Genomic DNA, 12,808 nt, shown 5'->3' on the forward strand with positions numbered 1-12,808 from the left:
GTCGGACAGCCGGTTTTGACCAGATCCCGTTCAATGCAGGAGCTGCCCCCTGGTGGTCAATGAGCTCCCACAGCCGGGAATGCCGCTCAGCCAGAAGCCAGGCTCACAGCTGACTAGCATAGCTGCCATGGTGGGAGCCTCTCCCAACTTGTGGCAACTGAGAATGTCCAACTGATGACTTAGGCCCGCTCCCCTAAGCCATCAGTCGGACATACCCCAAGGGCTCCTGGACTGGGAGAGGGCGCAGATTGGGCTAAGTGGACCCCTCTCCCCAGTGCATGAATTTTGTATACCAGGCCTCTAATCTATATATATATATATATAAAAGCCTAAGTGATCATTATGACCGATCGACCAAACACTATGATGCGCACTGACCACCAGGGGGCAGACGCTTAATGCAGGAGCTGCCCCCTGGTGGTCGGTGGGCTCCCATAGACAACCTCCCACAGCCGGCTAACTTCCCACAGTCCCTCACTCCCGACAGCCCCAGTTGGGTCCTATGGGGTCTGGGCCAGGCTGAGGGACCCCACCCGAGCACGAATTCGTATAACGGGCCTCTAGTAACTGTATAAAAAAAAAAATGAAAATCAGTCTCATTAAATCCTTTCCCTGTAAGCCAGGGTTTCATTCTTCATTTTTGCTTGAGAGATTCAACCGCAGACCAGTCTGAAACATGCCCCTCAGTGCCACCATGCAGCTCTCCTTCAGCCTGACCTCTAAGCAGTTTCACCTCAGTTCCACACGCGGGCCTCTCCATGGCTTCCCAACTGCAAGCCCCCCGCCCCCCGCCCCCCGCCCCCCGCCCCCCGCCAGGCTAAGCAGGGAACGTGGGCTCTGGACAGGGACCTCCTCTGACCTTTGGCTCACCTCAGGACCCTGCCCCAGCCCGCTCCCTGCCCCTCCATCGGTGCAGGTGCAGATGCCCGCACCCCGGGGCTGGGCACAGGTGGCTCCCTCATCTAGGTGCTCACAGCCCTGCGGCCGGAGGGTGCGCAACAGCTGCCTCGGCGTCTCCCAGCCCCACAGCCACTCGGCTCCACCCACGGCCCAGAGCTCCAGGGACCCGCCACCTGTCGCCGCCCAGGAGATCCCCGCCGGCACCGGCCAGCGCCGACCCGGAGCAGCGCCGCCGCCCGCCAGCGCCCCCACCCCGCCCGGGCCTCCGCCCGCCCACTCAGCGGCGGCTTTTCTTTCTTCCAATTTTCTGTCCCTTCTCTCTGTTGGACTCTCCAGTTGCCTCTCCCCTTTCCCCACACTCGGGGCTCCTCTGCCCTGCTCCTTGCTTCTGGAGCTGGGGCAGCCGCGCTCCCACCTGCCGCCTGAGCCCTGCCCCTGCCCGGGTGGAGGGGGACGCTGCCCCGCCGCCTCCAGCTCCTGGAGGTAAGGACCGCGCCCGCGGCTGTGCCCTCTCCAGCGCCCTCCGTCCCTGCTGGGCAGGTTTTCTGAAAACAAAATTCCGTTTAAGAAGGGATCAGGGGAAGCGTGTCCCTCTGCGGCGGCTGCCAGCCCTGGCCTTTCTGATAACCGGGGTGCAGCCTGCGGGAGGTCTCCTCCCGGACCGGAGATGGAAGGGAAGGGGGAATCCGGACGCGGACCTGGGTCTGTAGCTGATGCCCTGGGGTAAGCCGCGCCCCGCTCTGTGCCTTGGGCAGCGCCTCCTGCATTCGGCCTGTGGGAGAGCGGGTAAGAGAACCACCTGCATGTTTTCACGGGGCGGACACAAATGAGCGCTTAATGAACGGAAACTCTCACCTACTTTAGCTGTTTTCACTTTTCAGAAAAAAAGTGGGAATGCTTTAACCTCGAGAACAATGCTGTTACATAATATGCATCATAGTATATGTAACTCTATACATGACATGTGAAGACTCGGATATAAGTATATGTGTATGTGTGTACGCACACACTCACACACGCATGAATGGTAAGTGGTGGAGGCGGGGAGCACAGGGTAGTAATGGACATGCATGTGGAGCCCAGGCATATTTTTTTCTCACTCTGAGTGAGAGTGAGGGCGCTAGATCTCACGTAAAACACACGTTTCAAGGTGTCAGGGTTAAGAAGCACTTCACAGGCAGCTGCAACCATGGGTCAGATGCTCAGCTATGGGTAGACTCCCCAAAGCTATATTCTGCCTTCATTAATTCAATGCCTTCATTAATTCAGCAAACAAATAAGCGAGCAGACATAAAATGATGATATGTCAGTTAGTGAACAGTGCTATAAATAAAAAAACAGGCGAGGGGGGAGGGGGAGGGAGGCCCAGGGAGCAGAGTGCCCAGCTGGCTGCGCATGGGTGTGGGGAGGCTGCGCAGCCCGGCGGCCGCTGGAAGGGACGACGGGACTGCGAAGCCCAGACAGAAGTCCTGAGTAGCTACTTGGGAAAAATAAGTGAAGTGACCCCATCTGCATACCAAATAAAGAAAATACAGGCACATACATATTTGACCCCTGACGGGAAAGGAATGCTCTAAGTGGTTAGGTAGCAATGGAAAAATCACAAAGCAAAGGCAGGACAGGTGGGCTGCACAACTATAAACGCTCCCAGATATTAAAGCATCGAAAGCGGCATTAAAAGGTAAACCGAACAACAGGTTGTAGAAAACACTAAACATCTAAAAATGGACAAAAGGCATAAAAAGACAGCTCATAAACATAGAAAACTAGCTACAAAAGGCATGACTAATATTTTGCTTTCTTTATACCAATAGAAATGCATATAAAAAACATGAGATACTTTGTACTAATTTGAGTACCTAATTGAAGATGAGAATGTTCAGTGCTTACTTGGGTGTGGTAGGCAAATAATGAATTATTACTGCATTTCTGGAATGCTGTATGCATTTACCATGTTTAAAATGTATTCTTTGTACTGCCATACAGTGACACCAAGAAAGTAAGAACTATAGATACATAATAATAGCTAACCTGTAAGTGATATTTATTATTCACCAGATATTTTGTAATAGCAATTTATGTAACCTTCTCACCAGCCCTAGGCAGTGGTATTGCTGTTCCCTTCCATGGCTAGATAAATGAAGAACTGAGAGGGTAACTTGTTCGGCACCATTCAGCTACAAATGAGGAGAGCGAGGGCGTAAATCCAGCCCGTCTGGCAGCACAGGCCATGCTTCAGAACCTGGTCCAGCTGCCTTACATGGGAACATGGCTATGGGCCATTTTGTCATAAAACACATGCTGTAAAGCATAACTCATCCATATGAAAGACTATGGTGTGACAATTAAAACGGTGTTGACAAAGATTTCTGCCACGCAGGAAAATGCAAGATAGGAAATTATTTAAAGGTCATCTTAATTATTTGAAAATATATAAAGTACAAGAAAACATGCTAAATACAGTATTAGACATGTTGATATTATTTTCTGCTTTTCAATCTTCATTTTATACATGTCCTTTTATTGGCATATATTACTTTAGAAATTAGAAACATTTTTAAAAAGAAAGAAAAGAAGGAAGAAATTTTAAAATTATGTAAAGGCAATAAATAATATCAATATCAAACATAGCACTAAAAAAATCTCCAGAATTTCCACATGCAAGAAATTTAATACTTATATCCTCTTACATATATTTTATAACTTTTATCTATGATATTTTTCAGAATAACTTTTCTTTTAGAAGTTAAATTTTATAATTTAATATCTTAATCTTTTAAATCTGCAATGAGTACATTAGTAATTTTATATATACACAGACATAGAGCAGGGCAAATACCAACTAATTTATATACTGGAATCTTAACATGTTTCAAATCGAAACTGAGTGAAGTCATCAGAATGATGAGTTATCTCATAATAACTTCATCTCTTAGTAGACCTTGAAAATTTAAAAAACCACAAACCAAGAAAACAGCAGTGCTCTTCACAGTCAGTGTCAACCTTAACCAGAGGAAACAGCACTTTTCATTCTACCCTAGATAAGAGAATAGATAATGCCAAAACATGTGCGTGTGTGTGGGGAGGGGCTTATTTCAAGCCATAGAAATATTCTAATTTCATTATGAACAGTTGGTACTTTCCATACATCCTTATCCCTTTTGTCTTTACATTATTGATTATTACCTCTTGGAAATGACATCAAATGCTTGGTGATTTATTCATAAAGATTGATGTAAATGGTTTGGCAGCTTAGCCATTACATTTTATCCAGGATTTGGGCATTAGCGGGTGGTGGTGGTGGTGGTGGTGGTGGTGTGTGTTTTAGTTTTGTGTTGTTTAGTGTGCGAGGCGAGTTGTAGCTGGTGAGAGAATTACTTTGGGCTGAGAGGCTTCATGCACCCAACCCAGGAAGTCTTCGTAAACATTAGCTCTTTGATTGCTCAGTAATTTTGGAGACAGGCATTCTTACCATCTCCATTTTGGAATGAGCAAACAGACTCAGACTTTTAAGTAACTTGCCCAAGGTTGCACTGTTTGTCATAAGCCCAGAGACCAAGCCCTTTCCAGGATGCTGCGCTTCCTCAATGAATAAAGCAAGGTGTCTGGTATAAAAGAAACATGGGATTGCTGGCTGGTGTGGCTCAGTGGTTGAGCATCAACCTATGAACCAGGAGGTCACGGTTCGATTCCCAGTCAGGGCACATGCCGGGGTTGTGGGCTTGATCCCAGTAGGGGGTGTGGAGGAGACAGCAAATCAATGATTCCCATCATTGATGTTTCTATCTCTCTTTCCTTCCCCCTTTCTCTCTGAAATCAATAAAAAATACATTTTTTAAAATAAAAGAAACATGGGATTGTTTATGAAAAACTCAGACCTGGTATAGGAGCCCCAACGCACCCTTCCTACCTATTCTACCTCTAAATTTGTAATTAGTAGGACAAAACTTGGGTTAGAGTAAGAGCAAAAGTCAATTCAGATTTGAGTTCTTTGAGTCTGTTTCTGTCTGGAATGTATGCAGTTCCCACTTTGTCTCTCCATTTTCCTAAAATAAACACATATGGGCATATGAGTGCAGAAACAGGCTCACACATCCATACACCTATTTCTCATTAATGACTATTGATGAGTGCTTACTATGTGCTAAGCATTGTGCTGGACTTCAGGGAGACAGTTACGTAAAGTAGACTTAGTTCCTAACTTCTGCAACTTGTGTTCTGAAGCAAGAAGATAGATGAGAGAAAAAAACAACTGGAACACACGCACACACACACACACACACACACACACACACACACACACATTCCTACAGGGGCAGGATGTCAAACGTATTTCAGTAATCACAGACTGCGTTCATAGAATAGCAGATTTTCCATAAATACAGTTGTTCTCAACTTTGTTTTTGGGGGCAGGATTTAGCAGACCAAGCCCAAAACACACGAGGCTTTCTGTATTAGAAAATTGTATTACCAGGGCTTTCTTCAGGATGCCAAACTTCATTGCACTAAAATTTCATTAATTCTACTTCCTGAAAGTTCCAAGAAGACTTGGTGACTAGATGAAGGTCTATGAAAATTTTCTGGATCCATTTTTAAAATTTTGTGTGCCAGAAGGTGTTTTAAAACCTTCTTCGTAAGACAGGTACGTTTTTATGTGAAAGTTCTAACTGAACCTGACTTACTCTGTTTTCCAGGAAAACGTTTTGAAGCAGAACCCTGAAACATGCATCTGGGACAACTGCCCTTGACGCTTTTGGTGCTTATGCTTAGGGGCACCTCAGGTAAGTCATAGCAAAGTTTTGCTGCTGGTTTTAGGAGGCAGCTATAGAAGATGCTGAATTTATTAAAATTAGCCAGTGATTTTAAATTTAGATAGTTGCCTAATGTTTTGGTGTCTCTGGCACAGAAACTAAAAAGCCACAGGAGTGGGATCAAATAAAGAACTATATGGGTTTATTGGAAAGAGGAAAATGTGGCCCCGAGTTTATGTAGAGAGAGCAGGTGTGGAACCTTGCATCCTGAAATAAATTCCATTTGTCTGGATGAAAATCTGCTTCGTGTTTTTTGAAACTGAATGTCACAGACGACTTTCTTACTGACTTTTAGAACATTTTACACAAGTTATCTCCTTCCCAAAATGAAGGCAAAGATCCATATCATAATTAGAGAACACAGGATGTTCATGGGAATACCTTACAAATGTTAAGGAAAATATTCGAGTCAGAGCAACTACTAGTATATATGAAAGACACGTCTTAGCCCAGGGAACTCAAGGAAGCGTTATGGCAGGTGTTGAATACCAATTTTATTTTATTAGCAGTGACTGCTTATTGACTTTAAAAAAAGATTTTAAATTGATTTTTAGAAAGAGAGGAAAGGAGAGGGAGAGAGAACCATCCACATGAGAAGGAAACTTCTATGGGCTGCCTCCTTCACGCCCCCTACTGGGAATTGAGCCTGCAACCTGGGCATGTGCCTGACCAGGAATCAAACTGGCCACCTCTCAGGACGTGGGATGCAGCATCTGTACCCACCTCCGCGCCTACCGGGCAGTGGCTGGCTGAGTGGACTGGCTGCATGCAGAAGCCCCTCTGAAGCCTGGTTTCTGGCGTCTTCTCCATGGAGGCTCCTCACTAAGATGTTTTCGGGAAGGTGTGGCAACCCTGTGTCTTCTGTGGCTTCCGTGTGAGGAAGCTGTCCTGCGCAACACCTTGTTTTACAAGATTGCTCTGCATGTGCCTGCCTCCTGGGGTGGGGGCCAGGCGCTGCCCTCCTCTTTGGGAGGACCCGTTGGAAGCTCTGCCCTCACTTATGTTCTGGAAATGCCTCTGTGTTGGGAAATTAGCTATGTCGTCATGTGTTTGATTTTTTCCTTTTATTTTGCTAATTTTTTGAAGAAACCTGTACTTCACGTCCTCATATTAATGCCGTTGAAGGAGAACCTTTCTTTCTGAAATATTGCCCACTTTCTCCTGTGCATGAACCAAGCACCACAAAATGGTTCAAAGCCAGTGAGTCAGATGGAAAGGTTGAGCTACGCTCGAGCAGTTCACCCAGAATTACTTTGCACGATTATGTCCTGGAGTTTTGGCCAGTTGAGCTGGATGACAGTGGATCTTACGTTTTCCAGAGGGGGTGAGTATCCTTTCTCTCTGTGAGTGTGTGCGCGGCGCTCCAGGACTTGGTTCAGCAAATCAAATGCACTGTAATCTGAAAGGTCAGGCAAGCCAAGCATTTAGTCTCCCCTACTCTTCCTACAATAAGAAATAAATGCTCCATTATTGAAAAAGTAAACTAAATGTTGCCCCTGTGTTTATGTTCCTAGTGGTCTTAATGAAATGAAGACGATGAAAGATTCCCTTAGAATGGTTCCCTTTTAGGGTATTCTTGCCAACAGCAAGTGAAGGCTGGGTGGCATTTGTTCTCAGATTCAGCCGGGCTGCTGGCTAGAGCTGCTGGTTCGGGAACGCGTGGCTGGGCGCGGATGTTGTGAGAGGGAACAGGGGCAGTGCCCGCTCCTGGCAGTGTGCGCAGGCTGCAGGGTGACGGGCGTAGATGCACCCTGGTCTAGTTCTCAGGTGTTTGCTGAGGGCCGGCGGCAGCAGTGCGTGGAGGAGGTGTGCATGGCAGCTGATGGCACAGCTCTGCCGAGGGCCGGGGTAGGGGCTCACCGAAGGGCCTGGCACAGCCTTCTCCTGGCACCAAGTGCGGACGCCCTGAGTCAGAACGTGTCTAGGAAAGGAGGGAACCGGATGAGCGTGCCAACTGCTGAGCTCGCTCTCTTGATCCTTTGTTTGGTGAGGTGGGAGGGGAGGGCCTGGAGAAGGCATGCTCTGCGCTGGGCACTGGTGAGGACATGGCGGTGCGTGGGTATCAGTTGCGGTGGCGATCTTATGTGTGTACTGAGGTATCTATGTGTGCATGTACCTTATAGAGCTCTGAGACCGGCCTAGAGGAAACAGCTCAGCCCGGGGTGGGGAGGGTGCCACTGTCACCAGCACCTGGAGTGAGTCCTGATCGCAAGCGCGTGGTGAAGGCAGAGTGAGATGTCCCAGTGCAACCTAGCGCCACGCCTGCGGTTTTCTGGAAATGAGGTCATTGGGTTTGTTTTTACTTACAGGCAGGCACCAGAGTCAGAAAGAAGTTCAAGAACTCTTGTTTTTTAACCAGTGAATTGTATGTGACCTTTTAGGAGAGATGATTCCAGACATGAGTCACAGCTGGTCTTTTCACAGTAACCAGAGTGAACGCTGGCCATCAGGGCGAGAAGCACTGCTCCTGAACCTGGGGAATGAAGGCAGCATGGAAATGAACAGGGCAGAGAGAGCGCGCGGAGAGGCCGGCCTCCCCAGCGCCACTCGCAGACAGACAGGGACAGAGGGCATGACCTGTCCCCAACACGGAAGGTGGAACACAGCCTGCATTAGGGAGGGAAGTGGGATCATCAGAGGTCGGATGGCAGAGAGGGGTGCGGGACCAGGAGGCCAGGCGACCGGAGCCCAGGCGCTCACGGGCTGTGGTGCCAAACTCTGAGGGGCGTGGAGGCTGGTGAGTGAGATGAGACTAAGCGATGGTGGAAAGAGCAGGCTTGACAATGGCTTTGAAAGCCAGTGGGAACCTTGAAGATACAGACTTTCTGAAGGTGGTACAACTGATGTGTGTGCACACGGGCAGTGGGCGCCTTGTAGTGAGTGAGGCCTTGGGTCTCCTGTGGGACTTGTCCGAGCAGACCTTACTCCTGGATTGTCCCCTTAGAACTGCAGCCCTGGAATTTTCAGGAGACGATGGCTAGTGATCACATTCCTCTGGAGATGGATACTCCACTCCTACAGCGACAATCACTGGGTCACATCAAGTTTTAAGGAGGAAATCCACTGAGAAGGGAGGGATGCAGGGGCGTCCTTGATCTTAGAGGTAAAGGCGTGAAGGCGGAGGGAACAGCGCCTGCAGATCAGGCGCAGGCCGAGCAGCGGTGGGCTGGTCTCTCCCAGGGCTTCTGTGTCGCCAGGGGTGGTTCTCGCACCAGGATGACCAGCCCTGACAGGGCTCAGCTACACGCCCCCCTGGGAGCTCCTTGAGGCGCAGGGCGCCCCTTGTTTCAGCACTGGGCACCTGGGCGCGGGGCAGCGGTTAGGGGGTGGTGCTTGCTGAGTGATAGCGACCAAGGCTGCAGAGCAGGAAACCGCCTGACTGGAGAGCGTGGGGAGGCGTCATCAGCTTCCCAGAGAGATCCTTTAAACAGGCCTGCCCAGGGCCAGCCCAGCAGGGAGCACGCGGCCATGCCTGGGGAAAGGCGCAGCTGCTCCACACTGCGTCATGGCCGCTGACCCTCCTGTACCCCGAGGATGAGGAAGGCCTGCCCCGCGCCCTCCCAGCCGTTAGGACCAAAATAGATGGGGGTGCATCCTGGCGATGGCCTCCCAGGCCTGTGGCACGGGAGTTGTTGACCTTCCCCTGAAGGTTAGCTTTCTCACTCACCTAAGGCAGCAGTCAGTGCAGCCGCTGGACCCAGGGGTGCCAGTGGTTCCGTTCATGGAGACGCCAGGGGAGCTGGGAGCGCCTCCTCAGGCAGACTGTCTGTGTTCACACACACAGGGCACCTGCTGGGTCTGGTATAGGACTGTACATACTGCTTGCGCAGTTTAAGCAAACATTACATTGCAAACCTTTGTCTTTTAAAAACATTGCAAAATTTCTTTCTTTTAGATTTGTAATTTCTAATCAGAAGGAACAACAATATCTATTCAAATAAACTCTGCCCAGTGAGGCAAAAAAGTGCTAATAGGACACGCAAGGGCAACTGACAGTAAGAGAAAAGCATTGGCTAAGCGGCCCGAGAAATGCAGACGTTCAGAAAGCACGCTCCGGCCCCGTGAGGCCAGCGCCGCCCTCCTGCCTTGGGTTAAGAATTTCTGAACTTGTTTATCGCCAAAATCTTTGATGTTTTAAACATTTCTGGTCTGCAGTGGGCTTTGTGTGTGTGCGTCTGTGTGTGTGCACGTGTGTGTGCATGTGCATGTGTGTGCACACGTGTGTGTGCTTTAGGGCCTGCTCAGGTTTATCTTTTCCCCACCGTCTACCCCCATCCCATGACAGTTAAATTTCCTGCTACGCTGAACCTGAAAGAGGCAGAGAAGAGTTTGGGCAACAGTAAATGAGTCTCTTTATACAAAAATAGGGAAAAAAATGTTGTTGCATTGATTACTCAATGATGGTATTTGCAAAGTCCCTGTACTAATTATAAAATATCTTTAAACCTTTATTTCATAGAAATGATACTCATGATTGGAAAATGAATGTCATCAGAAGAAGTAAACACAGCTGTTTTACTGAAAGACAAGTAACTAGTAAAACTGTGGAAGTTGGAAAGGCTTTGCAGGTGGACTGTAGCCATAGTTACTATCAAGACCTGGTCCACAGAACGGCACTGTATAAGGTAACGCATTCAACATGTTCTAACTTCAGGCTTGGTAGGAAAGACAAAACTCCAAAAGGAGGGTCTGGTGGCTGTGGAGCACGCTGTTCTCAGGACATGTGAGCTGTGTGACCACAGGCCCCAGGGTGAGGGGGCCCCAGGGCTGCTGTGATGAGCGCCTACACATGAGGCAGGGGCACCGCTCCTGCCTGAGACTAAGGTTCAGTAAATGACAAGGCTTCCTCTCTCTTGACCTTTACTAGTTTGTCTTCTTTTTCAATAAATTATATTTTAGAAATATTAGTTTAAAGATTTTTATTTTCCTCTGCCACATATACTTAAAATTTTAAATTCTATTATATACACATTTTTCTGATTATATAATTTCATTTTATAAAATTGAAAAGTAGAGAAATGAATAGGAAAGTAGCAGAAATAACTCATAATCCCATAAGCCAGAGACATATTTTCCTGTGTAAACATCTTCTTTTAAAAGTGGTATTTTTAATGGCTTGTATTTTTTCTTTATTCACTAAAAAATATATTATGATTATTCTTCCATATCTTTAAACATTCTTCCAACATGAGATTCCATATGCATGTCCTTGTACCTGACTAATCCCCTGTTATGGACATTTGCTAGTTTCTACTTTGCACTATTATTACTAAGACTAAAACAAATATTATTCCTATAAGTCTCCGAGTGTCTATATAACTTTATCCTCTGACCAAAAACCGTGGAGTTTTTGGATCAGAGGCTAAGAGCAGGTGTGTGCCTTTTGACACACATCAAACTCCGCGCCAGGGGCCAGACCACCACCCTGATGGGCTGCTCAGGGACTTTTAAACCCTGACATGCCAGCCTTCTGCAGCTCTGAGTAGCCCCCCACTCTTCTTAATAACAAATTAAATTTGTGTAGTAATTGCATCTTTGTATTATTTCTTTTGTGGATTGTCTACTTTCTTTCTATTTTCTTCAGTTAGTGTACCTTTTACCTGTTAAGTTATAAGAGCTCTTTTAGACAATACTATAGAGATTATTATATACAAAGATTTGTATACACTCACATGTATATTACATATACACATGCATTTGTACACTCACATGTATGCAAATACAACATGCACACATACATAAATAACATGCATGCACACACACAACGCAAATTATATCATTTCTGTAGAAGCACAAGCCTGAAGGCCGCGGTTGCGTAGCAGAGCTGAGAGAGGTGGTCTGAACAGAGGACCTTGGGAAAGATGAAACCGATTTCCTAGGAACGTCTGTTTGTTCCTTTTGCGTGAACACTGTTTACTTGTGTTTTTCAAGGGCAGCTCTTATGCAAAGTGTTTTCTAAATGTCGGAGCCATTTCCTGTCAAACGTGCAGATGTTTGCAGCCCATGACACGTGAGGCTCGGCGTGCGGGCCTAAGCAAGCCCCACACGCAGACAGTGCACTTAGAGGGTGGAGCTGGAGGGTGCTCTTAGCTGGACGCTGACCTCAGGCTCAGTTCACAGCCTGTTTACAGATCCTGACCTACTTGAGGGAGGGGAGCGAGGACGCTGAATCAGTAAACAACTGATTGGAAAAATGAGGAGTCTGATTGTTCAACATGGCTGGGGTAAATCAGCCTGAGTTTAAACATTCGGTGTCTATAGAAGCAATCCCTGCAGTGAGGCCATGGGGGTGCCGCCCAAGCCCACACTGAGCCCTCTGCCAGGTGCCACCAGCTTGGCCGCTTTGAGAGAGGAGCGTGCGGGGACGGGCACACAGTCGGAATTAGCAGTTTAGTTCCTGTTTTCCCATCTGGTTCTGAGATCGCTTCGTAACCTACCTATGAGGAAGAGGACTGCAAAGGCGGCGTTCTTGTTGTTAATCCCTCTGCCACAGATGGAAGTGTGCGATGCAGAGGTGTGTGCGTGTGTGTGTGTGTGTGTGTGTGTGTGTGTGTGTGTGTGTGTCCGTCCTTGGACTTGAATATTCTCCATGCATTTCTAATCAGGCCACTGTCTCCTGGCACAGGACATCAAAGGGGTCCCTGCTAGGTGCTCAGTCCTCAGAGTCACTCGCTCCCATGCCCCTCCCCCTGTCATGAAATAGAATTAGGTAAAATTTTGAATTCTTATAATATAACGTTGCTTTTACCTAAAATATTTTAACTTGCTTTTTAAAAACAGAACTGTGAAAAGATAGAGAACAATAAAAACCCATCTTTAAAGAAGAATGCAGAGTTTAAAGACCAGGGATATTACACCTGCATGTTTTTCCTTCATCACAATGGAAAACTATTTAATGTCACCAGCACCTACAATATAACAATAGTTGAAGGTAAGAGAAATTTTAGATTGGGGAGAAACAAGTGTATCTTAGCAAAATAAAATATTTTTTCTTCTAAAGCAGTACAGGAATCCAGAAGCAACCTAGTGGGCGTTGGGGCCACACCACTCATTCAAATAGAAGGCCCCCAGCCCCAGGGCTTTGCTCACTGTGTCTG

The 12,808-nt window shown here is 47.3% G+C and overlaps 1 protein-coding gene across 8 annotated transcripts in view; it reads left to right on the top strand.

Annotated features, from left to right (window-relative positions):
- Positions 1–1,084: 1,084 nt before the first annotated feature.
- IL18R1 (interleukin 18 receptor 1) overlaps positions 1,085–12,808 on the top strand; it is a 30,646-nt gene continuing 18,922 nt past the window's right edge. For 2 of the 8 annotated variants that reach the window (XM_036355423.1, XM_036355429.1), the window contains exons 1-5: positions 1,090–1,383; positions 5,595–5,681; positions 6,798–7,035; positions 10,171–10,336; positions 12,492–12,642. In XM_036355423.1, the coding sequence (XP_036211316.1) occupies positions 5,624–5,681; positions 6,798–7,035; positions 10,171–10,336; positions 12,492–12,642 (613 nt within the window). In that variant the 5' untranslated portion in view covers positions 1,090–1,383; positions 5,595–5,623. Of the gene's footprint in view, positions 1,384–1,482; positions 1,687–1,781; positions 1,928–5,152; positions 5,466–5,594; positions 5,682–6,797; positions 7,036–7,452; positions 7,808–10,170; positions 10,337–12,491; positions 12,643–12,808 lie in introns of those variants that run through there. The other 6 variants (XM_036355425.1, XR_004975117.1, XM_036355427.1 and 3 more) reach the window with 6 other exon arrangements.

Source organism: Myotis myotis, unplaced genomic scaffold (assembly GCF_014108235.1).
Source record: "Myotis myotis isolate mMyoMyo1 unplaced genomic scaffold, mMyoMyo1.p scaffold_m19_p_22, whole genome shotgun sequence".
Taxonomy (NCBI): Eukaryota; Metazoa; Chordata; class Mammalia; order Chiroptera; family Vespertilionidae; genus Myotis; species Myotis myotis.